This window comes from Heteronotia binoei, chromosome 10 (genome assembly GCF_032191835.1).
Source record: "Heteronotia binoei isolate CCM8104 ecotype False Entrance Well chromosome 10, APGP_CSIRO_Hbin_v1, whole genome shotgun sequence".
NCBI lineage: Eukaryota > Metazoa > Chordata > Lepidosauria > Squamata > Gekkonidae > Heteronotia > Heteronotia binoei.
Window position 1 is genome coordinate 91,830,302 of NC_083232.1, and position 26,791 is coordinate 91,857,092.

At 47.4% G+C, this 26,791-nt stretch overlaps 1 protein-coding gene across 1 annotated transcript; it reads right to left on the minus strand.

Moving 5' to 3' along the window:
* Nucleotides 1-971: 971 nt before the first annotated feature.
* SUN3 (Sad1 and UNC84 domain containing 3) lies at nt 972-26,791 on the minus strand. Its single transcript, XM_060247772.1, has 13 exons — nt 26,723-26,791; nt 24,345-24,431; nt 23,323-23,381; nt 22,281-22,371; nt 18,983-19,038; nt 16,944-17,029; nt 15,356-15,384; nt 14,358-14,529; nt 12,547-12,631; nt 10,902-11,017; nt 7,649-7,816; nt 3,581-3,670; nt 972-1,197 (listed from the first exon to the last, which is right to left on the minus strand). The coding sequence occupies exons 2-13, from the start codon at nt 24,410-24,412 to the stop codon at nt 1,093-1,095; spliced, it is 1,125 nt and encodes a 374-aa protein (XP_060103755.1). The 5' UTR covers nt 24,413-24,431; nt 26,723-26,791; the 3' UTR covers nt 972-1,092.

The following is a 26,791-nucleotide window of genomic DNA, read 5'->3' on the forward strand; positions in this document are numbered from 1 at the left end:
CTGGAGAGGGCTCTCCCAGCAGCTGCCCTTTCAAGGACAACCTCTGCAAGAGCTCTGGCTGACCCAAGGCCATTCCAGCAGGTGCCAGTGGAGGAGTGGGGAACCAAACCCGGTTCTCCCAGATAAAAGTCTGCACACTTAACCACTACACCAAACTGGCTCTCCTGGGTGATGGTCATTTGTAGATGCAGAAACTTTATAGAATCGTGTTTCCTGAGAAAAATACACTCAAAATGACTATAGTTGTGAATATTTTGTCAGTTTTCTTACTACTTAATACAATTTATGTTATAATCTGTATTATCTAGTTGTATTGCTGGTACATTAACAATGCAATCCTAACCAGAGCTATGCCTTTCTACGTCCACTGAAATCAATGGGCTTAGAAGGATACAACTCTGCTTAGGACTGCCCTGTTAGTGTAAGGTTCAGGTGGACTGATGTTTTAAAGCAGTGGTGGCCAAACTTGCTTAATGTAAGAGCCACATAGAGTAAATGGCAGATGTTTGAGAGCCCCAAGATATGAACATCAGATGTTTGAGAGCTGTAAGACGAAGGAAGGAAGGCAGGCAGGCAGGCAGGCAAATAGATGGGGGAGGGAGAGGAAGAGGTGGAAAGAAAGCTACTTTAACTATAAATGCATTCTTCTAGTTGCCAGCTGGGTTGGCTTGGAGAAGTGCTTTAAAGACAAATGCCTTCTCCAAGCCGGCTGACTGGGCGGTGGGGGCTTTGAGAGCCACACAAAATGTGTGAAAAAGCCACATGTGGCTCCTGAGCCACAGTTCAGCCACCCCCGTTTTAAAGCGAAAGACCCCGCATCTCTCCTGCTTATTTAATACGTGATTCCTCATCCCATTTCTTCCTCTCTGAATCAATCGGCAGCTGGGGGGTAGTTTAAAAGAATAGGGGTGGCAGCTGTTCTGACTGCACACACACCCCTCCCCGTTGTGAAAGTGAAGAATGAAAACAACTTTTGGCAAGCTTTTAATGGTCAGCGATACACGTTTTGTATTAACTGAAAAACAGCCCAGCACATTCATGGCTGTATGGCGTGGCAACTCTGTTCCAGCCACAGGATGCTCAGTGGTTTCCTCAGTCTCCGTGAACCCTGAAGCGATAGACACAGGTGTATGCGGGCTTGCCCCAGTTGCTGAGCACTTTCAGTTTCACATGGGTTATAATATCGGAAGAGTTTCCCTGAAAGGAAGAGTAGATATCTTAAGCATATCCTTCTGGACTAGACCAGTTGCCCACCTAATCCAGCAACCTCTTGGCTGTCACTTAATGGCCAACATAGGGGGCAAACCAAGCGGGCAGAGAAACGGAGGCCTTCTGAGGATGTTGCCTAGGAGACGGTTGTCTTTGGAGGTCTGCTGCCTCGGGGGATGGAGTCTCCCTTCATGAAGGCACCATGGCCAGAGCCCTCCTAACCCTTTATAAAAGTCATCTGTGCCTGTGAATTAGGGGAGGGACGGTGGCTCAGTGGCAGAGCATCTGCTTGGGAAGCAGAAGGTCCCAGGTTCAATCCCCGGCATCTCCAACTAAAAAGGGTCCAGGCAAACAGGCGTGAAAAACCTCAGCTTGAGACCCCGGAAAGCCATGAATGGGGCTGTGGCTCAGTGGCAGAGCATCTGCTCAGGAAGCAGAAAGTCCCAGGTTCAATATCCGGCATCTCCAACTAAAAAGGGTCCAGGCAAATAGGCGTGAAAAACCTCAGCTTGAGACCCCGGAGAACCATGAATGGGGCTGTGGCTCAGTGGCAGAGCATCTGCTCGGGAAGCAGAAGGTCCCAGGTTCAATCCCTGGCATCTCCAACTAAAAAGGGTCCAGGCAAACAGGCGTGAAAAACCTCAGCTTGAGACCCCGGAAAGCCACTCCAGTCTGAGTAGATGATACTGACTTTGATGGACCAAAGGTCCGATTCAGTAGAAGGCAGCTTCATACGTTCATCATGAGGCCCACTGGCAGTGAATGCTGCAATCAGGTCTGGCTCTGCCACTAGGCGTTAAGCCCAGGGCACTGGGCTGCAGGGGCTCAAATTGGGTGCTCCCCCCTCCTGGTGCCCTAGGCAAATGCCCTGGTTGCACAGTGCCTGGTAGCTTTGCTTTGCCTGGCTTGTGCGCTTTTACCTCCCTTCCCGGGTGCCCTCCCTGCCCTACTTTGCCATGCAGGGGGTGGGGAGTGATGCCACAGAGGAGAGTGGCGGGCAGGTAGTAGGCCTGCCTAGGGCCTACCCTAGCGCCAGCCCTGGCCCCAATGTAAGTACTAATAAGTAAGTATAAAGATAATTCCCTTCATCTCTCCTGAATGTATTTGCAAGCAATCTCATGGGGTGTGCCCAAGTTCTTCCAATAGTAGAGGAGAAGTTCTTTATTCACTTTATTTATCCTAGGCATGATTGTATAAGCCTCTATCGTGTCCACCCCCCAGCTGCCGCTTTTGTTGACTGAAGAGTCCCAGCCTTGCCTCGTTTTACTTTCTACTTCCTGCTATTGAGAAGAAGAAAGAGAACTGGATTTATACTCCACCCTGCTCTCAGAGTGGTTTACAATCTCCTTTTCCCTCCTCTCTCTACAACAGACACCCTGTGAGGTAGGTAGGACTGAGAGAGCTCTGAGAGAACTGCTCTTGAGCAGAACAGCTCTCCTGAGAACTTGTGGCTGACCGAGGGTCACACAGGCAGCTGTAGGTGGAAGAGTGGGGAATCAAACCTGGTTCTCCCAGATTTAGAATCCATGCACTTAACCACTACACCTATTCTCATTATTGCCCAGCTGGTACCACTGAATGTAATTATTCCTCAGTTTAGTCTTTGCTAAGGTAGGACTGTGGCTAGATTTCCAGAAGCATCTTTAAGACTAACAAAATTTGTGACAGGGATGAGCGTTCGTGAATCCCTGCTCGCTTCTTCAGACCCAGCTAGAATGGGAGCCCAGCTGTACTACAGATTGTCTTTCCAATATAGAGGACAGATGCTCTCCCATTCTAGCTGCGTCTGAAGAAGCGAGCAGTGACTTGCTCTGCCTCTTTTGCACAGAAAACAAGACCCTCTAAAAACCGGTTTCTGTTTGCCGCGCAAAAAACCCCAACGCTAGCTGCAGCCCCGGGGCACATAGTGTGAAATTGGAAGGAAGGCCCACCGAGAAGAGGAACATGAGGAAGTGTAAGGTGAGTGGGAAATCGGTCTCTTTTCTACTGCTACAAATGAACATGGCTCCCCATCTTGATAGATTTCTAGAAACAGACATTTTGTTCAGTTTTAGAACATTTTGTTCAGTCGAGAAATCACAGTGGCCTGGATCCTACCACTCCAATGAGCAAAGATGGAAGCATTTGGCCAGGTGACTTTCTCAAAAAAACATCCGCTGCTCTCTCGAATGGCATTAGAATTGTGTTGTTCTTTTCCAGGCCTCAGATTCAGTGGAAGCTCACAGGAGCGCAGCTCCTGAACCTTTCTGAGAGTTCCACCTCTTTGTCCATTGAATAGGATGTGCAGCTGCATAACAATCCCTGGATGAGCTCCACCACCTATTTTTCTACAAAATGACCCCTGTTATCTTTTCTATCACGCTCACCATACCTTCAGTTGGAAAGTCTGCACCATGGGTCCTTCAGCATCATAAACAAACTGGCCTAAGAAAGTCCCGTCCTCCTCTTCTTTTTTTAATCCCTTGGGGAGCAGGAGGGGGAGGCATATCATTAGCAAACAAAGAATTGCTTAGATCAGAAAGCGCTGTAGGTTGTTTTGGGCGTGGCACAGTTCTGCTATTACAAATAACATGGGTTGCTCAATTTCTTAAAACTTAAAAAATTTTTGAATAATCAGAGAATATTGCAATGAAGGCATTTGTATAGTATTTAACGTGTCATCAAAACCCGATGCATTGTCAGGAGGACGTGTGCCCTACAGCAGTGGCCTCGTCTTCCCAAGAGCGATCCACAAGTGTTGGCTAGGCATCTTGGCTGCCCGTTATTAGTGACAACCACCAACTTTTTTATATCCTCAGAGGATGAGCGCAGGGCCAACCAGATATCGCAAGCCGTGATGCTTAAGTTTGAAGGAGCAAGCGGGAAACGGATCTTCACCAGTTAAAACCTTGCTATCCACACCAAACCATCAGATCACTCCAGACACATAACCTGTTGTGTAGGTGGACCTTAATGAAGACTTATTGGGTGTTCCTGCAAGGCTCATTGGAGCCATAAGGACTGACCTTGGGGACTCGGGAACAATGAGCTGCAGGATCCAAATCCCTGCTGCCCTGCTCCAATCACGGGCTCCCTGCAGGTTTGAATGATCCAATAGCGTGCTTGCACAGGAACCTTGAGTTGTATATTGCTGGCCCTGCGGGCCCAGTTAGGCAGTCTTTGAGTGCAGCCCGATACTATGCTGTCCTTAATAAAGAGCTGATGATCACGACCACCTCGCCTCTTCATTGCATTGAACCCACTATATTATATCACGCAAACTTGGACCAACTGTGGAATCCAGAGAGGATGCAAGTGATTTCATCTGCAGCATTTGGCATTCTAGTCGCACATCAGACCTATTCAGGGGATTTCCTCCCTCTGGGGAAAAACTCCATAGTAAAGTCTAGCTGTATCTTGAGACTTGGACATTTCCTCTAATGTAAGCAGTAAATCCTTTTCATTTGGTGTTAAAGTGCCAATAGTCTGGGACGCTGTAGGTGGATTACATGATTAATCACAACGGGCGTTTTCGCACTGACCTTACTCGGGAGCGACGTCCCTCTTCACCGCGCCGCGTCTGCGCGGATTTCGCACTAATTGCGCCGCAGAACCCGGAAGAGCCGCAAAGTCCCGCGGCTTTTGCGTCGCAAATGTAAACTGGTTTTTGGCCAGTTTACATTTGCGACGCAAAAGCCGTGGGACTTTGCGGCTCTTCCGGGTTCTGCGGAGCAATTAGTGCGAAATCTGCGCAGACGCTGCGCGGTGAAGAGGGACGTCGCTCCCGAGTAAGGTCAGTGCGAAAACACTCAACTTTTTCTTTTAGCTGTGCAAATATTGCCTGTCTAGAGTTTTCAGCTAAAGCAGACTGAGACAATGCCCTCATTCTACATAGAAGGCTCAGTTTTTCTTATGGTAAGTTAGTGAACCCTGAACTTGGACGAGAATGCTCAAGTATTTATATATAGCTGTCAGACACATTTTCACTGATCTCCCACTCGCCTTACGCTGCTCTCACGTTCGTCTTCTCAGCACGGCTTCCTTCCGATTTCCCACTATCTGTCCCAGGGCTGCAGCAAGAGTCGGCATTTTCGTACAGCAAACAGAAACTGGTTTTTAGCGGTTTCTGTTTGCCGCACGAAAACGCTGACGCTTGCTGCAACCCCAGGGCAGGTAGTGTGAAATTGGAAGGAAGCCATGATGAGAAGACTAAAGTGAGAGCAGCGTAAGGTGAGTGTGAAATCGGTCTTTCTGTTGAAATAGTTTTACATCACCCAAGTGTGACACTACCTATCCCAATGAGGAGTTAGTGAATTAAGCTGATCAGGGGCAACTCTAACCATTGCAGGAATGCATGTATATTTTTAAAGATTTCCTAACACAGTATGAGATCATTTGCTTGAGTAAACGTCAAAATTTAGTATCCCTGAACAGCATTTGTGTGCAAAACACATCTCTTGGATAGGCTATGATTATAGCAAACTATTTGGAATCTATTCTAGTTAAAGTTTTATATAATTAATGGAAATAGGGTTGTTTAAAATCTGGAGATTATTTTCTTTTGTATCAAAAAAGAAACGTTGCAGGTTGAAATAAGAACATAAGGGAAGCCATGTTGGATCAGGCCAGTGGCCCATCCAGTTCAACACTCTGTGTCACATAAGAACATAAGAGAAGCCCTGTTGGATCAGGCCAGTGGCCCATCCAGTCCAACACTCTGTGTCACACATAAGAACATAAGAGAAGCCCTGTTGGATCAGGCCAGTGGCCCATCCAGTCCAACACTCTGTGTCACACATAAGAACATAAGAGAAGCCCTGTTGGATCAGGCCAGTGGCCCATCCAGTCCAACACTCTGTGTCACACATAAGAACATAAGAGAAGCCCTGTTGGATCAGGCCAGTGGCCCATCCAGTCCAACACTCTGTGTCACACATAAGAACATAAGAGAAGCACTGTTGGATCAGGCCAGTGGCCCATCCAGTCCAACACTCTGTGTCACACATAAGAACATAAGAGAAGCACTGTTGGATCAGGCCAGTGGCCCATCCAGTCCAACACTCTGTGTCACACATAAGAACATAAGAGAAGCCCTGTTGGATCAGGCCAATGGCCCATCCAGTCCAACACTCTGTGTCACACATAAGAACATAAGAGAAGCACTGTTGGATCAGGCCAGTGGCCCATCCAGTCCAACACTCTGTGTCACACATAAGAACATAAGAGAAGCACTGTTGGATCAGGCCAGTGGCCCATCCAGTCCAACACTCTGTGTCACACATAAGAACATAAGAGAAGCCATGTTGGATCAGGCCAGTGGCCCATCCAGTTCAACACTCTGTGTCACATAAGAGAAGCCCTGTAGGATCAGGCCAATGGCCCCTCCAGTCCAACACTCTGTGTAACATAAGAGAAGCACTGTTGGATCAGGCCAGTGGCCCATCCAGTCCAACACTCTGTGTCACACATAAGAACATAAGAGAAGCACTGTTGGATCAGGCCAGTGGCCCATCCAGTCCAACACTCTGTGTCACACATAAGAACATAAGAGAAGCACTGTTGGATCAGGCCAATGGCCCATCCAGTCCAACACTCTGTGTCACACATAAGAACATAAGAGAAGCCATGTTGGATCAGGCCAGTGGCCCATCCAGTTCAACACTCTGTGTCACATAAGAGAAGCCCTGTAGGATCAGGCCAATGGCCCCTCCAGTCCAACACTCTGTGTAACATAAGAGAAGCACTGTTGGATCAGGCCAGTGGCCCATCCAGTCCAACACTCTGTGTCACACATAAGAACATAAGAGAAGCACTGTTGGATCAGGCCAGTGGCCCATCCAGTCCAACACTCTGTGTCACACATAAGAACATAAGAGAAGCACTGTTGGATCAGGCCAATGGCCCATCCAGTCCAACACTCTGTGTCACACATAAGAACATAAGAGAAGCCATGTTGGATCAGGCCAGTGGCCCATCCAGTTCAACACTCTGTGTCACATAAGAGAAGCCCTGTAGGATCAGGCCAATGGCCCATCCAGTCCAACACTCTGTGTAACATAAGAGAAGCACTGTTGGATCAGGCCAATGGCCCATCCAGTCCAACACTCTGTGTCACACACAAGAACATAAGAGAAGCCATGTTGGATCAGACCAGTGGCCCATCTAGTTCAACACTCTGTGTCACACACAAGAACATAAGAGAAGCCATGTTGGATCAGGCCAGTGGCCCATCCAGTTCAACACTCTGTGTCACACAGTAGCCAAAAAACCCAGGTTCCATCAGGAGATCCACCAGAGGGGCCAGGACACTAGAAGCCCTCCCCCAGCTGCCCCCCAAGCACCAAGAATAAAAAACATTACGTGCCCCAGACAGAGAGTTCCATCTATACCCATAGCTTACTGATCCTTTAAAAAACCCTTCCCTAATTTTTTTATATGAAAACTCCAAGGTGATGCTTACGTAAATGGCAAAATCTTTGGGAGCACTTGAGATTTCTGCGGTGGGGGAGATGTTCTTCGATATGTGGTCTATTGTAACAGCCGTTGGGACGATTGCCGTGGCTAGTTTAACAAGAGCTTCACCTTGGTGTCCAGGAAAAGGCCAGCAGTTTCCAGGAGAGCGATCAGGCTGCAAGAGAACAACAAAGCAATTGGGATTGGTTTTCTCATCGCCTGGCCGAGCTTTGCCACTGCTTCCTTTCAGCCAAAGCCAATTAACTTAAAATGATTACTTTTGGCCCATTTGGTCCCCTTCGAAATGGTCATGGATATCCAATGAACTGAAAGTTTAGTCTGATTTCAACTCAAAACTTTCTTTAAAATCTTGATCACTAGGGAAAACATTTAGCCTTCTTGACAGAAAGCCTTAATAGGGCTTCAACGAACAGACGCAGTCAGCCAACCCAAAAAATCGTGACGGCCGCTCCGTAATGCAAGCGTTGTGGGGAAGTCTCCGTATCAATTCTGTTTTTCATTTTCCTCGCAGCTATTTTTTTGTTTCCTGTCCAAATCTTCATTTGATAGCTGTTAGTTCCCTTTTCACTTCTCTCTTCCTCACTGTCCAATGTAAGATGCGTTCCATACATACGTGTCGACTAAATGGTGCCTTGGACACATAAGGGGCTGGATCCAGCCAGCTTTCTCACCCGGTCTCCTGCCATGTCCCTGGCCTGTTACAACAGCCTCCCGAGTTGCTTTTGTACCTGTAGCTCCCCTCCCCCAGTTCTTGGCACAGCCATGTTTGGCAGGCAAAGAGGACCACTCTTTCCTTTCTCCCCAGCAGGGAAATGGGTTGGGTTCAACCCTCTGACCCAGCCAGGCCCAGAGCAGCCCTCCCAGCAATTGTTCTTTAACAGGAAAACGAAGAAGCACGTCCAGTTCTCGGTCATGGTTGACAGCTATGATTGTCAGCAGGGCTTTTTTTGTAGCAGGAACTCCTTTGCATATTAGGCCACCACACACCCCCGTCGTAGCGAATCCTCCAAGGGCTCTTCGTACAGGGCCTACTGTGAGCTCCAGGATTGGCTACATCAGGGGTGTGTGGCCTAATATGCAAAGGAGTTCCTGCTACCAAAAAAGCCCGGATTGTCAGGCATTAGAAACCACAGTGATTTGGGGCCATGAAGAGAAGAGTAAATGGGTGACAGAGGCAGTTTCCCCAGTTGCAAATGCTGTGACGATTGGGAAAAGATTGCAGCAAAACTGGGTTGCTTGCCAACTGGGGAGGAAAGTCTGGATTCTCCCACTCCTGCCAACACAAAAGACATTTCCCCTGCTTCATTGCCCATGGTGCCCACTCCCTCTCTAAATGCCATCAGAGACCCCTTTTTTGTCTACTCCCCCCCCCACATCAAGTCACAATTGACTTACAGTGACCCGACAGGGTTTTCAAGGCAAGATGATATTGGATTTATATCCTGCCCTATGCTCTGAATCTCAGAGTCACACAGCAGTCACAATCTCCTTTACCTTCCCCTCCCCCTCCACAACAGACACCCTGTGAGGTGGGTGGGGCTGAGAGAGCTCTTACAGCCGCTGCCCTTTCAAGGACAACTCCTACAAGAGTTATGGCTGACCCAAGGCCATTTCAGCAGCTGTAAGTGGAGGAGTGTCAAGAGTCATCTCCTCTGTATTCCTCCTGCCATGTTTTGTGCTGTAACCAATTTGCTTGGGTACATTCTTTCTTTGCTCATCCTCTCTGCATGCTTATCTCGGGAACTGATTAGTTATGCTGTTTCCACTGACTTCAAGGTCAGACGCTGGGGAAGTATAGATTAGACATCTGGACTGCGAAACTAGGGGTGGATTCCAAGGAGGGTGGGAGAGGGTCCCACCAAAACTCAGTTCCCGCTTTTGGCTTTGCTGCACTTGCACTCGAAAATGTAACGGCTGGGGTGAGGGGTTAAAAGGAGAGCTCCTGGGCTAAGACGTTAGTCTTAGCAAAGATGGCGTGCTGCCTTATGATGCTTATGAAATAAACTGCTGAATTATTGGACTGTGTTATTCCTTGACTTGAGGTCCTGACAAGGAGCGGGAAATCAAACCCGGTTCTCCCAGATAAGAGTCCGCACATTTAACCACTGCACCAAACTGTACAGAGATGGTTTGCCATTGCCTATTTCTCCGTAGTGACCCTGGACTTCCTTGGTGGTCTCCCATCCAAGTCCTAACCAGGGCTGACCCTGCTTAGCTTCTGAGATCTGATGAGACTGGGCGAGCCTGAGCTATCCAGGTCAGATATTTATTATCACTTGCGGGAGAGGAAACCTCAGCCACCCCCCCCCCCCCGAATGTTGGGGGGAATGGTTTCCATTGGGACTAGAGCAAAGCTGCTATCTGGAAGCCCCGTTTCTACCATGCTGCACCTAGAATGGAAGCGACACTAGGCCTTCCATAGGAAAGAAGATATTGAAGATATTGGATTTATATCCCGCCCTCCACTCCGAAGAGCCTCAGAGCAGCTCACAATCTCCTTTACCTTCCTCCCCCACAACAGACACCCTGTGAGGTGGGTGGGGCTGGAGAGGGCTCTCACAGCAGCTGCCCTTTCAAGGACAACCTCTGCCAGAGCTATGGCTGACCCAAGGCCATGCTAGCAGGTGCAAGTGGAGGAGTGGGGAATCAAACCCGGTTCTCCCAGATAAGAGTCCACACACTTAACCACTACACCAAACTGGCTCTCCAAGCTTTGAAAAAGGTGATGGAAGAAAAAAGGGGTTGAAATTTCTGAAAAACCCCGAATGCCTGAAAGCAGGGGTCATTTCACAGAAAAAGAGTTGTGCTTATTAGCACAATGCATTTGCCTATATCACACACGCCTGACATCACCGGGAGGTGCATTAAACTATATCAACTCAGCATTTACCTTAAATGCTTTTAAAATTATAAGAAAACCTTACTCCCATCATACTTTTTAAATTACTTTCTCCTATGTGGCCACATTGGCATGATGGAGATTTCCATCTGTCTGCTTTATCCGTTTTGGTTATTTTCCCATTTTTTTGGTGGGGAAAAATATTAGAAAGTCTGTCAAATCTTAAGAGTCCAGCAAAATTCTCACGGGGGGTTTGAAGACTGGAGCCCAGAAGCAAGTTTTTTGGGGGGAAGGGGCAAGAAAGAAAGAGCACAATCAAAGTGAGAGGTTCCAGAACTCCGCTCCTGTGAGTTCCTGCCCAAAATGAGGCCTGCCTGAAAGCTTTCTCGTCTTTTTGTACCTGAAGAATGACATCTGCAGATTTCACATACGGGAGCACCTTGATGGGCCCCCAGAAATAGTTTCCTCCCTCGTGGCGATAGCTCCTTGTGGTTCTGGACCAAACAATGTGAGCACCTGTCAACAGTTAGACAATAATGCTTTGATGTTTAAACAGCGAGATGCAAAGTGCAAACAAAATCTCAAGCGCATAATTGTTTATTACACAAGAATACACAGAATAGTTCAAATGTTGGGTCCTTTAAAAAAAGACCACTTATTTATACAAGAATGGCAACTTGGGAGATAAGAGAATTCACTCTTTTTTGTTAGCGTCGCCAGGTTGCAACAGCTGCAAGAAGAGGAACAGAAGAAGAGCCCTCGTCCTTCACTTGGAATCTCAGAGCAGTTTACAACTTCCTTTCCCTGCCTGCCCCTACGACACACATTGTGTGAGATAGGTGGGGCTGAAAGAGCCCTGACAAAAACGGCTCTTGAGCAGAACAGCTCTGAGAGAGTTATGACTGACCCAAGGTCACCCATCAGCTGCATGTGGAGTGGAAAATCAAACCTGCCAATCTCAGATTCAGCGGGAGCTCACAGGAGCACAGCTCCTGAACCTTTCTGAGAGTTCCACCTCCTTGTCCATTGAATAGTAGGTGCAGCTGCATAACAATCCCTGGATGAGCTCCACCACCTCTTTTTCTACAAAATGACCCCTGCAAACCTGGTTCTCCCAATGATAGGCCACACGCTTAACCACTACACCAAACTTGCTACCGATAGCGATACAGAGGAGTCATCTGGAAGTCAAGGTAAAAACCCAAGATGCCTTGGAAACCATACCTCCTGGTGGAACAAAGTTTGAGTCCATTGACACTTTTAAGACCAACAAAGTTTAATTCTGGGTATAAACTTTTCTCCAGTTTCTTCTGGGATCTGCCTCCCAGAAGGATCACGGCTACTGCAAAATGCCACCTCTGAATCCAACGGATGAATAACAGTGGGCTGTCTTGAGGCTTCAGGAGCATCTGGATGCCAAATGTGAGTCTGACACTGATTTGGCTATAGTGATGTGCTTCTCTGGAATCCCAGCTGCCCACTGTATGAGAAGATCCGCTAGAGAAACTTCTCCTTGGATCTTATGGCCTCTAGTACAGTTGATGTGGTTGGAAGAATGAAGACAATCTGATGAACCCAGGGTCCCTTTCAGGGCTATCTTAGGGGCAGCTTACTCCTGTCTAAGCCCATTGAAATCGACAGAATTTCTACTGGAGTAATTTTGGAAGGGACTGCACTGATAGCCACTAAATGTTTCGGTCTAGGGCGTTCCTGGATCTCATTGCTGGATCCGTGACAAGAAAGGCAATAGCTAGGAATGCTTTTGGACCAACTGGCTTTGCGAAAACTGCAACCTGTAGTGCAGACTGGCATGGAGCTACACTGATTCCTTCTTCAGGACCGGTTTATTAGAATGTGGAACTGCCTTTGAAGAATTTTTAGAGACTGTAGCTGGTGTAGAAGGTGACAGGCGCTGCACCACTATAATTTAGTCTTCATGATATTTATTCTGACCAAGACTGTACATTTCGACACTGATATCTGAACTTTTAGATGTCTAACATTCCAAATGCAAGAGATTGGTTTCTAGTAAGCAGCACCATCACCTGATGACTGGAGGGCATAGTCAGGCATTTGAACTTCATCTTCATCCAGCTTGCGCATGATTTTTTCCAGCATCTTTTGAATGCTCTGTCAATAGACCAGAGAAAGAATGTGTGACACAGAAATAATTACTGCTGCAGCTCTGTGCAAAGCAGAGAGATAGCAATAAAGACAAAAACGTGCAGGCCTAAAGTCAAAGCTTCTGTTGTGGTTGCAAGTGATATTTGCTGCTTTGTTTCGAAGAACGGTGCGCTGTTCTTTTTGGGCACGGCTCACCTGCCCATTCGCTGCTACAATGAAATGTGCCTGGACATAAGCAGAAAGCCTTCTGCCCCGACCTGCCTCTCCATCATAGAGCTGTTTGCTTCCTAGCCACATAAGGTAGAGGCAATGATAGTCCAGGCACAAGGGGCTGCATATGGACTATAGCAGGGCTTCTTTTGTTGCAAGAACTCCTTTGCATATTAGACTACACTCCCCTGATGTAGCCAATCCTCCAAGACCTTCATGGGTATCAAACATGCAGCCCAAGGGCCTGATTGGGCTCCTATCAGGCCCCCAAGCATCTGGCTGTCGTCTGCTTCCTTCTCCCTCTCTCTTGCTTCCTTCTGCATCACAGCTGACTTTGCCAGGCTTGCTCAATCTCACAGGAGCTTCAGAGCAAAGCCTCTGTTTTCTCCATTGGCTGAGGCTCCTCACTTGGGGAGGAAGGGGGGGAGAGAGAACTTGCTTTGCCAGTAGAGCTACTGTGCCAAGCCTCTCTTCCTTCTATTGGTTAGGCTCCCCCCACTTCCCCATTCCCCTGGGGAAGGAAGGAAAGAGCCAGAGCTTCCTTTGCCCAGTTCCCTGGATTGCACAGGAAGAAAGCACCTTTAAGACCAATGAGTGCTAATGTTTTTAGCGTGTTTTATTTTAAGTTTGTTTTAATCTTTAATTCGGTTTGTGTGCTTTATAAAGTTTCTATCTCTGCTACCTGGCATTAAATTTTATGGCGCACATGGCACGGCCTGACAAGGTCTCATTTATGTCAGATCGAGCCCTCATAATAAATGAGTTCGATACCCCTGGCTTACAGGGCTCTTCTACAGGGCCTACTGTAAGCTCTTGGAGAATTGGCTACATCAGGGGTGTGTGGCCCAATATGCAAAGGAGCTCCTGCTACAAAAAAAAGCCCTGGACTGTAGAGTACATTAGTATCGTGCAGGTCTTACTAAGGCCTTGACTTTGGGTAAACTTGCCAAAATGAGCTAGCCACTGCTGATTTACTGTTATGACATGTTTGGATCTATTGGTGCTTTCCACCCCGTCCAAAAGAAAATGTTGATTACTGTACACGGTTAACTCACATGCTGATGCAAGATACCCCCGTACAGGGCTTTTTTTGAGCAGGAACACACAGGAATGCAGTTCTGGCTGGCTTGGTGTCAGGGGCGTGGCTTAATATGCAAATGAGTTCCCGCTGGGCTTTTTCAACAAAAAAAGCCCTGTGTGGAACAATGCTTATGTTAATGGTGTGGTTTAATATGCCAATGAGTTCCTGCTGGGCTTTTTCTACCAAAAAAGCCCTGCCCCCATATATTTCTTTGGGGGCGAGGAGTGGAACACCAGTCTTTCTTTTGGGTAAATTTAGTGGGGCAGACCCAACCACCCTCTTCTTCCTCCAGCCTATGAAGCCTTCTTTGAAAAGAAGTGTCCAGAAGAACCACTTAAGTTGGAGGAAGGATTCAACCTTTGCTCAGGGGAGTGGGAGGACAGGGGTAGGATTTGCCCCAGCCTTTCTTTCTGTTCACAGACTCTTGTTCCTTCCTTTTACCCATGTTGTGACGCCTTTGCTGACGTAGCTTTGTAGAACTTTGCTGACAGCACGACGAGCCAGGGTGTTCGCATCTGAGCTCAGAACATGCAGCTGGGATTGCAGCTGGTGCAGCTCCTCTTTCAGGAAGGGGATTTGACGCGCCTTTCTTTCCAAAATGTGGGTAGCCTTTCTAGAGAGGAGGAAATGGAGAAGGGAAAGCAATAGAGTGCTTTCACACAATAGCCACGCCTCCCATTCGGATTAAATGCACACAATCACATAAGCACATCTGCCCTCCAAGCTGCACCTGTTTTCACTCTATCTCCAGACGCCTCCTATCCCGATTAAAAAGCCGATTGGATCTTCCTGGTAGTTTCCCCCTGAATCGCATTTAGCTCTCATATTCATGGGCTGCCTGAACGCCCAGGTGTGACTCATAAGTAGAAGAGCGGTGTGATCATGCTAAGCCATTTCTGGCCCAAATAGGGCCCCCCCCCACCAACCCCACTCCAAGAAGCGCTTGTGCGCTTCTCTGCTTGAGGGCACACACCAGGGGGGGCTTTTAAAAAAAACCCTTTCCTGGGCAGGTCTGTGCTAGAGCTGCCCTAGCAGTCTGAATGGGCAACCATGGACCACTGTCGGGATCATGTTGCTTCAACCACCAGTGTCTGATCCCTCTGAAATGGACCAAATTTAAGCGGGGTTTTTGGTGACGGGATAATATCATGCCAATTTCCCAGTGCCTTTCCCACAGAAAGTATTGCTCGCTCCATTCCTTCGGGTATGCAAGGAATTCTAAGACGGCCATTCCTCTTGAGGTCCCACTGAATTCAAAGGGCAATGCCGGCTGCAACCCTAAAGCCCAGAAGCCCCATATTCAGCACAGCCTGCCATCTCTAAATATTAAGTTACACTGTAATGAGTGTGTTGTTGAGATGCCAAGACAATCTTTTCATTAGGACAGAAATACTGGACTGGTATTGATAGGGGAAAAAAAATGTAGTAAGTGTTCTTACATGAGTGACCTTAGATCCTTTGTTTCACCCTGTATGGGGGGAAATTATTACAAAATTCAGACATACAGATCATGAATATCATTCTACAATAACAGAAGATTCGAACAATGGGAAGTCAGTCTCTAGCAGTGACAGGCAGCCTGGGGGCGGAATCAGACCCTTGGAGGGCGCCTATCAGGCCCCTGAGCAGGAGGCTGTCATCTGCTTTCTTCTCCCTCTCTCTTGCTTCCTTCTAGCAAATAGCTTGCTTTGCAAGGCTTCCTCAATCGCACAGGAGCCACAGAGCAGTCTCTATTTTCTCCATTGAGGCTCCTCCCTTGGGGAGGAATAGCTTGCTTTGCCAGGTTCTCTCAATTGCACAGAGCTACTGAGCCAAGCCTCTCTTCCTTCTATTGGCTGAGGCTCCTCCCCCTTCTGGCCCCCTGGGGAAGGAAGGAAAGAGCAAGAGCTTCCTTGTCCTTTGTCCCTGGATCCCACAGAAGAGAAACAAAGAAAACACCTTAAGACCAACGAGTACTAATGTTTTAAGCATGTTTTATGTTCAGGTTTGTTTAAAAATACCCACTTTAATTGTGTTTGTCTGTGTCTTTTATAAAGTTTATATCTCTGCTACCTAATCTTAAATAGGGACACACACGGCCCGACCCAACATGGCTCAGCCCAACATGATCTCATTTATGTCAGATCCGGCCCTCATACCAAATGAGTTCGACACTCCTGTGTACAGTTTCAAGACAAGAAATGGACAGAGGTGGCCACTGCTGGCCTCTGGATAACAGCCATAGTCCTCCTTAGGGGTCTCCCCTCCAAGTACTAACCAGGACTGACCCTGCTTCTATTCGACAGGTGATGGGATCAGGCCAGCCTGGGCTGTCCAGGTCAGTGCAAACGCCAGACACTATCCTATTGCTGAGGATAAGCACATACAAACCTGATAATGCATGGGATGGAGAAAGTAGAGAAAGAAGTACTTTTCTCCCTTTCTCACAATACAAGAACTCGTGGGCATTCGATGAAATTGCTGAGCAGACAGGTTAAAATGGATAAAAGGAAGTACTTCTTCACCCAAAGGGTGATTAACATGTGAAATTCACTGCCACAGGAGGTGGTGGCGGCCACAAGCATAGCCACCTTCAAGAGGGGTTTAGATAAAAATATGGAGCAGAGGTCCATCAGTGGCTATTAGCCACAGTGTGTGTGTATATATAAATTTTTTGCCACTGTGTGACACAGAGTGTTGGACTGGATGGCCCATTGGCCTGATCCAACATGGCTTCTCTTATGTTCTTATGTCAGAAGGACCCAGTAACAAGTTCTGAAGTGGAGGTTGCCTGTCCTTTCTTTGCCTATCGACTTTAATCTGAAGAACAACCAGATGTACGGCGTGTATGTAAGAGAAGGCGTTCTAAATTTCTAAAGGAAATGGCGGGTTTTGAGGTGCCCAGCGAAGAGTTAACTCTGGTTAAATGCCCCGGGGACTTCTGAGTAATCGTACTTTCTGTGCAATGAGCCAGAGCATATTAACAGTAAGCAATTTCTGACCTAACAGTAAGGGAGACTGAACTGTTAGTTTCAAAAATAAAGTCACCTGGATGCAATCGCAAATGGAGAAGTCCTTCCAGTCCTCTCCAAGTTGCTGAAAACACCGATCAATCAGTCCGTTGTAAGAAGCACCTATAACACAAACCCATATTGCAACAAATTTGATCTTTTTTGGCATACCCACTTCCTGCCGCCAGGTAGAAAAAGCCCAGCAGGGACTCATTTGCATATCAGGCCACACCTTCTGATGCCAAGCCAGCTGGAACTGCGTTCCTGTGCATTCCTGCTCAAAACCCCCCCTGCCCGCTGCCATGGGAGAAAAGGGAAACAAAAAATTGCCGTCAGGTCTATAGCGCTTCGGGGTTTTCCCCAGGACGGATGTCATGCCATTGCTGATGGCTGCCTCTCATGTCCTCGTTTCCCACTGGTGGCCAGGCTGGGCCTGGCAACCCTCCGAAGAATAGAATATTGTTGCCGTGACCCAGACAGCCCAGACAAGCCCGATCTCATCAGATCTCAAAAGCAAAGCAGGGCTGATCCTGGCTAGGACTTGGAAGGGAGACCTCCCAAAGAAAACCAGGCCTGGGACGCGGAGGTAGGCGTATCAAGGCACCTTGCTGAAAATGTCCAAGTCAGGGGGATTGCCAGAAATCACCATGATTTGCAAGCATGCAAGGAAGGCAAGGCCATTAATGGCAACTAGCAGCAGACTTCTGAATATCAGTGCTGAAAGGCAACACCAGGCGAGGGTTTTGGCCTCTGTGTTCTCCAGGGTAACTGGGTAGCCACTATATGAGACCGGATGCTGGACTAGATGGTCCAGCTGGGCTCTGCTTACATCCTTGGTGGTGGTGGAAAGTGCTGTCAACTCACAGCTGACTTATGTGACCCTATAGGGCAGGAGTGGCCAAACTTGCTTAAGGTAAGAGCCACGTAGAATACTCATCGGATGTCGGAGAGCCGCAAGACATGAACACTGGACGTTTTGAGAGCAGGCAGGAAGGAAAGAGATGAGGGGAGGGCGAGGGGGAAAGAAAGCAATTTTAACTCTAGATGCATTCTCCAAGCTGCCAACTGCTGATTTAAAGAGACAGATGCCTTCTCCAGTGTGGGGTGGTGGAGGCTTTGAGAGCCACACAATACATGTAAAAGAGCCACATGTGGCCCTTGAGTCGCAGTATGGCCACCCCTGCTATAGGGTTTCCAAGGGATGTTGAGAGGTGGTTTGCCACCGGCTGCCTCTGTGTCCAGATCCTGAACTTCCCTGGTGGCCTCCCAGTCAAGGACTACTTGGGTTACCCTGCTTAGCTTCCGGGATCTGATGAGAATGGCCTAGCCTGGGCCATCTACAGAGGCTTAATGTGTGGAAATCAGCAGATGAAGCTTTTCATGACAAGAAGGTAAGCGAGATCCAAGTCCAGGAGTGCGGACTCTTATCTGGGAGAACCGGGTTTGATTCCCCACTCCTCCACTTGACGCTGCTGGAATGGCCTTGGGTTAGCATTAGCCACAGCTCTGGCAGAGGTTGTCCTTGAAAAGGCAGCTGCCGGGAGAGCCCTCTCAGCCCCACCCACCTCACAGGGTGTCTGTTGCGGGGGGGAGAAGGTATAGGAGATTGTAAGGCGTTTTGAGTCTCTGATTCAGAGAGAAGGGCGGGGTATAAATCTGCAATTCTTCTTCTTAAAGATCAACCACAGTCTGGGCATATATAGGGCTTATTTTGTAGCAGGAGCTTCTTTGCATATTAGGCCACGCACCCCTGATGTAGCCAATCCTCCAAGAGCTTAGAGTTGGCCCTGTGAGAAGAGCCCTGTAAGCTCTTGGAGGATTGGCTACATCAGGGGTGTGTGGCTTAATATGCAAAGAAGCTCCTGCTACAAAATAAGCTCTGGATCATGCTTTCGAGAGTCATCACTCTCTGCCTCAAATACCAAGGAGTTAAATACTATCGTGGTGAATAACACCCTGCTACACCTATTTTAAAAGGACAAGACACTTTTCTCCAAACTGCTGGCCATCTTGACCACAGTTGTGGTGAACCCTTTATCGAAGCGTCTCAATTTACTGCTATCGTAGAAAGCTCACCAAAAACCATCAGGAACAGGGTAGCCGAAAAGACGATTTTGTGAGACGAGTATCCCCTAAGAGACAACAAAGACACAGAATGAATGTAGTGTCACAATCAATCATAGAAAACGTCAAACAGACGGCTCACAGCCAGGTTCTGGAAGGCCTACAGTGCTGGTGTCGTGAAAGGACGCAGCCGCTACAATGGGGCTTCGTAGCATGCTCACTGTCAAGTCTGTCTGCAACTCTGGCTCAGTCAAAGAGCATTCTGGGTAGAACCAAAGTATAACCAAATGCTGCTAGCTTATACTCTCCCTACCCCCTCCTTTCCTGTAGAAGGTAGCTATACTTTGAAATGGAAATATGTGAAAGTCTTCTGTGCCTTCTCAGACCGGGCTCACAGAAGGGAGTCAGGAGCCCACTACGATCAAGGCCATGCAAGCCTGAGAACGAATGGGTAACATCAATGTGTGAATGTTCCCTGCATAATCCCCCCTTAGGAATTCCTTTGAAGTGTCCCTTATATGCAGTGTATCTACAGTATGTTCTTTAGTCTTTCAATGATTGGCTTAGGCCTCAAGTATCAGTATCAATAAAGTAGTTTCTTTGTATCAACAACGACTCGTTATTGAATCTGCCGACTTGACACTCACTGACTTCAGGTGCATATGAATCCAGTCCTCGTTTTAGTACAATAACGGAATACCTCTTGGCTGCCAGACTACCACCTGTAGAATGCCCCTGTATCTTTTAAATCTTGGGCCCTCCTGCTCATGGAGATGGGTACTGCATATCTCTTCCTGCTGCTGCCAAGCAGCAATCCAAAGGGGGGCAGGCAAGCAGAGAGTAGCAAAATGCATTTCTCCTGGTCTGAATGCTGCACCTGCGCAGAGGTGTCCAGCGGTGTGAATAAAAGCAGAGGTCATCTGCGTAGGGTTGCCAATCCCCAGGTGAGTAGCAGGGGATCCCCCGGTTTGGAGGGCCTCTCCGTGCTTCAGGGTCATCAGAAAGTGGGGGGGGGGCAGGGACATGTCCACTGGGCACTCCATGATTCCCTAAGGAGACTGATTCCCAGAGAGTATCATGGAGAATTGTGCGTTGGCAGCTCTGTTCAAATGCCCATCTGATGGCGGCAGTGAGCCCTAAGCACTTTGGCCTTCGTGGCCATAATTATATCAGTATTACAATTATTCTTGATGTAATTTTAAATGTCACCATTTTTTCTGTTTTATGCAAATGCAATAGATTTTTGTGGGCCCTAAACTTTCCCGCCATAATTATATCAATATTAAAGTTATTCTTGATGTAATTTTAAGTGTCAACGTTTTTCTTCTGTTTTATGCAAATATAATAACGGAATATAAATATGGATAAAAATATGGATAAAATATAGATAAAAATATGGAGCAGAGGTCCATCAATGGCTATTAGCCACAGTGTATGTGTGTATATAAAATTTTTGGCCACTGTGTGACACAGAGTGTTGGACTGGATGGACCGTTGGCCGGATCCAACATGGCTTCTCTTATGTTCTTATGTGACACAGAGTGTTGGACTGGATGGGCCATTGGCCTGATCCAACATGGCTTCTCTTATGTTCTTATGTGACACAGAGTGTTGGACTGGACGGACCGTTGGCCGGATCCAACATGGCTTCTCTTATGTTCTTATAATAGATTTTCATGGGTCCTAGAAATTTCATTTTTTTTAATGTGAGAAAAATATTAAAACTTTTCCTTCTACCATAAAAGTTCATTCCCCCCCCTTTTTGTTTTTAAAAGAAATTAAAACATTTCCATAGGCCCCTAAAAGTACCGTGGGCCCTGGGCACTGTGCGTGCTGTGCCTAATGGATCAGTTGGCCTTGGCAGCAAGCGGCTCGAGCACAGGGCAGAAATTGGTGGTAGGGTTGCCAATTCCCCCGAGGCTGCCAGTGGGGGACTTTTTCCGAGAACAATTTGTGTGCGCGGCATGATGCCGTCACCTAGAAGTGACATATTGCACTGAGCAGGTTGGCGGGGGCGCTCTAGGAATTTGCAGGAAACTCTATTCCCCAAATTGCTAGTGTCCCTGTGTGAAACCATAGAGTTTCCCACAAATTCGTAGAGAGTCCCCCGCACAATGTATCTGGCATGATACGTCATTTCTGGGCACTGTACACTTCGTGCAGTTCTGGGACTCTTTCGGGGGCAGGGTGTCAGGCGTAGGTTCATTGAAGCTCACAAGTAAGCACACTTGGTATTTGAAACAAAGTTGTCTTTACTGGATACTTCAGAGTTACTTCAGCATGGCAGGTATTGGAACTGATGGAGATCAGCTCGAACTATTGGCATTTAACCTTCTACATCAAAGCAATCGTTTCTACCCTCTAATTCCCCAAACAAAAGGTTACTTTGCATGTGAGACTTTTCCCAAGGCTCCCACCCCTTATCTTTTCAGTTGGTGGTTACAATTCCCAGAGGCAATGTCCTTGGGGCCTCTGGAGAGGAGGTGAGAATCTGGCACACACTGTCTACTTCAAAGGGACCTTGGCAACCTTTGATATTCCTGGGAAGCTGCCGTCTACTCTTCCCCCCTCCCTCCTGGCTATCCCGGCTTCTAGGTTAGTGAGCATTTTTATGCAGCATTGAATACGGTTAGTAACAGAATTTATTAATATCATAGATGAACAGAGCCTGACACAGGGCTCCTCCGGCAGCCTCCTCCCTGCCAGTGGGTTGGGACTCACCAAAGTGGGCGATCCCCCGCCCTGGGTGGGAACTTGGTAGCCCTGGGTGGTGGTGGTGAAGAGGTATTCTCTTAATTCCTCTTTATCTCATTCAGCCCTGAAATACAACCGCTCATTACTTTCCCTTGTTTTAGGAGTCTGGAATCTGTTTTGATCGACAGAGAGATCTGAACAGAGGAGGAGCAGGATGGGAGTTCCTGTGATGCTCAGGGAAAGGCAATGTCTTCCCAGGCCTTCCCACCCCTCCCGCTAAAGCACTCTGTGGTGCGTAACATCAAATACTCCTGCAAAGTCTGGAATTACAAAAGGGGGCTTAGAGGGGCAACAAAAAAATTGCAGAGCAAAATTAAAGAGAGTAAGAGTGCTATATCTAAAAAAGCCCACGTTTAGCTATCCCATGGACCAGTCCATGCTGCATCTGAAGAAATGACCTCCAGTATACAAAAGCTTATGCCTGAAGTATTTTAAGTGATACTATATTCCTGTTTATTTCTGTTTCAACCAGTGGACACAGCTACTGTGCTGGTGTGGAATGACAGGTTAGCCTTTTTCAGTAAATACTTTAAAAACAATTTGCGATCTCTTTTACCTGAATGCAATGCAGCAGGCTACTTTCCCTAAGCAAAATGGAGTAATTAGGCTTAGGAAGATCACATTTAAGAGGGTCCTGGTGATGGTTCCTAGAAAGTACAAAATGAAGCAATATGACACACAGTTAGAATAGAGTTGCCAATCCCCAGGTGCGGGCAGGGGATCTTCAGGTTTGGATCATCAGATGATCTTCAGGGTCATCAGAAAGTAGTGGGGGGATGTAAGCTGAGCACTTAATTACCGTATATACTCGAGTATAAGTCGACCCGAATATAAGCCGAGGCTTCTAATTTTACCCCAAAAATCTGGGAAAACTTATTGACTCGAGTATAAGCCGAGGGTGGGAAACGCAGCAGTTACTATTCCTGTGGCAGGTAAGGCCACAATGCTGCTTGCAATGAAAGATGAGGAGAATGGTGGTGCAGAACACAAATCAACAATACCAAGGCAGAAGTCATTTCTGGTCAGACTGAAAACACCAGTCCCAGCACGACCCCTCCCCCTTCACTGAGGAGAGGAGAGCAGGGGGCAGCTTTAGCTGTCCTTGGAATTCCGGGGATGCGGGCGGAATAGTGACTCGAGTATAAGCCGAGGAGGGGTTTTTTCTGCCCAAAATTTGGGCAGAAAAACTAGGCTTATACTCGAGTATATAGGGTATTCCCTTATTTGTTATCCTGTTGACCCAAATACTGGCGTCTTCAGCTACCAAGGACATTCAAGTCACCATCAGGCACACTGCAAGCCCATTGCTTGATGGGTGGTTGCCAGGTAGGGTTGCACTATTAAGGAAGAATAATGGAAATATATAATTTCTACTGTACCAAAGTGGTTTTTCAGGAACCATGTTTTAAAAGGCAATCAATGCCCAATCCTTTTTTGTTTTGCTTGCACCTTTTTTGATTGACAACCCACCATGAAAGATCCAAAGACCATGAATTCTGTCTACAAACACCTGTTCAGGTTCATACACCATTTAAAAAAAAAAACCCATGAAAATGCAAAAGCAAAATTAACTTGGCTGTAACAGTAATTTTACTTACTCTTGGGTAGCCATGCATTTCTCCGCGCTTGATTGAAGAGTGGGTGACTACTGGCACAGCTGAAAGATAACACGTGACCATCAGATTTACAGGATGATCAGAAGATTTGTGCTATGTAAGCTGTGAAGTCTTGTGAGAAAAAATGCTACTTCATGAGCATCTGGCATTCAAATTGTCAGCTACTGTAATGTACTGAGAACCGAGACGGTTTGAAGGCAACATAGTTTATTCAGTAGCACATCACAAGAGAGAGAACACGCGGACCGGGCCCCGCTTATATACATTACCCGGAACTGCCCCCTTGTCTGGCCAGTCCAATCCTGGCCAGTCAAACTTCCCGCCACAGATCTTGATGGGCGGGGCTTCTGGTGAGCCACATCCGGGGACCCACCGGTCGCCTTTAGTAGCGATCGCCATGCGGTACACAGCTTATGTTCAAGACATAACAACTACTGCATACATTAGTTTGCTCTGGGGCCATCGTTCCAGAGCTCAAACAAAAATGTGTGAGCCGGAGGCTAAAAAACTGCGAGCTAGCTCACGCTAACACAGCTTAGAGGGAACACTGGTCTCCACCTGCTGAAGTCAAGTGAAAAGTTTGAGGGGTTTCCAACCTTTCTGAGCCTTTGGGCTCTGGCATAGCCAGAACATGGCAGCTGCAATTTACATTCTGCACAATGATGTCCTTGTGCTGTGGCGGCAGCCGCTGCTAAAGCAACCTTTTAAAACACCTGCCAATCAAATCGCCAACAGCCAATCAGAATCTTTGCTGAGCAAAAGCTGAACCTGGCCCCACCCACTTAAAAATTGGCGGGCGCCAAGAAAGGCATCAGCAGACTGCATGGCGCCCATGAGCGCTGCGTTGGAAACCTCTGCCGCAGACACTTGACTGAAATACTGCTACTCCTTCGAAAAGCCGAAGGAGCACATTTGGCAGAGCATGGAGAAAACATCTCCTTCTAGTCTTATGTGTTCCTTGAATACAAACATACTACAATCAGTTAGTGATGATGAAAACGTACTTCTGTGAACATTGTTGAGTTTCCGAATCTGAACAGTTGTCGTTTGAGGTCCTTGCAACTCTGTCCATGTTTTAACGTGCAGGGATGCTGTTGGAACAATGACAAAAGAATGAGGAAAATAACTGCTGTACAGTCGCTACTTCTAACAGCTTGCAAAGTGGAATTGTAAATTCAGGGGCAGCAGAAACAAGTCAAACCCTGCAATTATTTTGAAGTGGTTTCTGGAAGGTACTGTCACATAGCAGCATGTTTCTTCAAGAACAGAGAAGAACAACCAAAGAGAATTTAAATTGTGATTGTGAGCCGCTCTGAGACTCTTTGGAGTGGAGGGCGGGATATAAATCCAATATCTTCTTCTTCTTCTTCTAAATATGTTTGTGAAGAATAACCATAGGAGGCTATCTTATAAACTTGGGAATCACCAAAGAACATGGAAATCATTGCACATGATTTGGCATTTCTGTTAATTATAAAAATGACTATGGTGTGCCCCGTATCAGTTAATTTTGAAGTTTGTAGCATAACTTCTATGAGGAGCCCCGTGGTGCAGAGTGGTAAAGCTGCAGTACTGCAGTCCAAACTCTCTGCTCACGACCTAAGTTCGATCTTGGTGGAAGCTGAGTTCAGGTAGCTGACTCAAGGTTGACTCAGCCTTCCATCCTTCCAAGATCAGTAAAATGAGGACCCAGCTTGCTGGAGGGAAAGCGTAGATGACTGGGGAAGGCAATGGCAAACCACCCTGTAAAAAGCCGTGAAAACGTGATGCAATGTCACCCCAGAGTTAGAAATGACTGGTGCTTGCATAGGGGACTACCTTTACCTATTTTGTATGACTTCTGCATTGCAAAATGTAGGGTAAAAATGAATTAGCCCACTTTAGTCAATTTGCTGTTAGTTGTCTACAGAAAGTATTTGAAAAAAATCTTCAAGGTCAAAAGACTAATACCTTTACAGCACCACATTTGTGTAATTTCATTCATTCCTGGGCCAGCTAGGGTTGCCAATTCTTGGTTGAGACTTGTCCAATCCCAGTGGATCATTCATTTTCCCAGCCCAACCAACTGGGGCAATGAGATACTCAATTCTTGTTTGCCAGCAAACCAAAAATATTCCACATTATGGCTGGGGAATCTCTTTCTGCATTGTTTTGTCTCTTTCAAAAAACAAGCTCTTTCTAACAACAACTGTGTGAAACAGCCCAGCCTTCGGGTACCTTCTGCATATGATCAGACTGTTTCAAATTGTTCGGTAATAATTCATTATAAATGTGAAAAATGATAATTCATTATAAAAGTGCATCCATTGTTTGTGGCAGCAAATGAACTAAGCAGCATACGTAATTCCCGCCCCACTTCATATCCTTAAAATGGTAGGGTGTGCTAAGTACAAATGAAGTACTCAGTGAGTGTCCCAGTTTTCACCTCCACACATCTGCGTCCTACCTTTCTTTTCAGGAGCTCAGTGCGGTTTTAGGTGGTTCTCCCTGCCTCCATTTCCCTCACACGACAGCCCTGTGAGGTAGGCTAGATTGCAAAAGGATGGCTAGGGTTGCCAATCCCCAGGTGGGGGCGGGGGATCCCCCGGTTTGGAGGCCCTCCCCCCCACTTCAGGGTCATCAGAAAGTGGGGGGAGGGGGAGGGAAATGCCTGCTGGGCACTCCATTGTTCCCTATGGAGACGGCTGGGGGCTGAAGTTCTTCCAGAAATATAACTGATTTTAGCTCAGCATGCTTTTAACGACTTAAACCACCTTAAACCAAGCACAGAAATGTTTTAAACAATTAAAAAAACCCTTCAGAGATTAGTACCCCGAGGGGAAAGTGGCGGCTTTGAAGATTTGGTGCCTCTACCTCAAAAAAACAGGCCTCCCCCCCCCACAAGAGCCCCAGATAACCACAGATCAATTCTCCATTAAATTCTATGGGAATCGGTCTCCATAGGGAATAAAGGAGTGCACGGCAGCCACTTCCCTTCTCCACACCTCTTTCTGATGACCTCCCCTCCCAAACCAACGTCCCCTGCAAGCCTCACCCCCAAATCTCCCGGCCGCTCCCGAGCAGGAGATGGCAACCCCGTTGAATAAGGGAGTGCACGGCAGCCATTTCCCTTCTCCACACCTCTTTCTGATGACCTCCCCTCCCAAACCAACGTCCCCTGCAAGCTCCAGCCCCAAACCTCCCGGCCGCTCCCGAGCAGGAGATGGCAACCCCATTGCCCCCCTTCCCCTCTCCTAAGACTTCACAAGGACAGTTCAAACTCGGCGAGGGGAAGGCCGTTGAACCGTTACAGGGGCAGCGGCAGCCCGTCCCTGATTGGATGGGGTATGGCAAAAAGGGGGCGGGGAGAAAGCGCGCGGGGGGAAAAAGGCGCTCGCCTCACCAAGCCTCGCCTCGCCTCCGCGGCGCGAGGCGCTCCCCGGCCCCGCCTACTAAATCGCCTCTCTCTTTT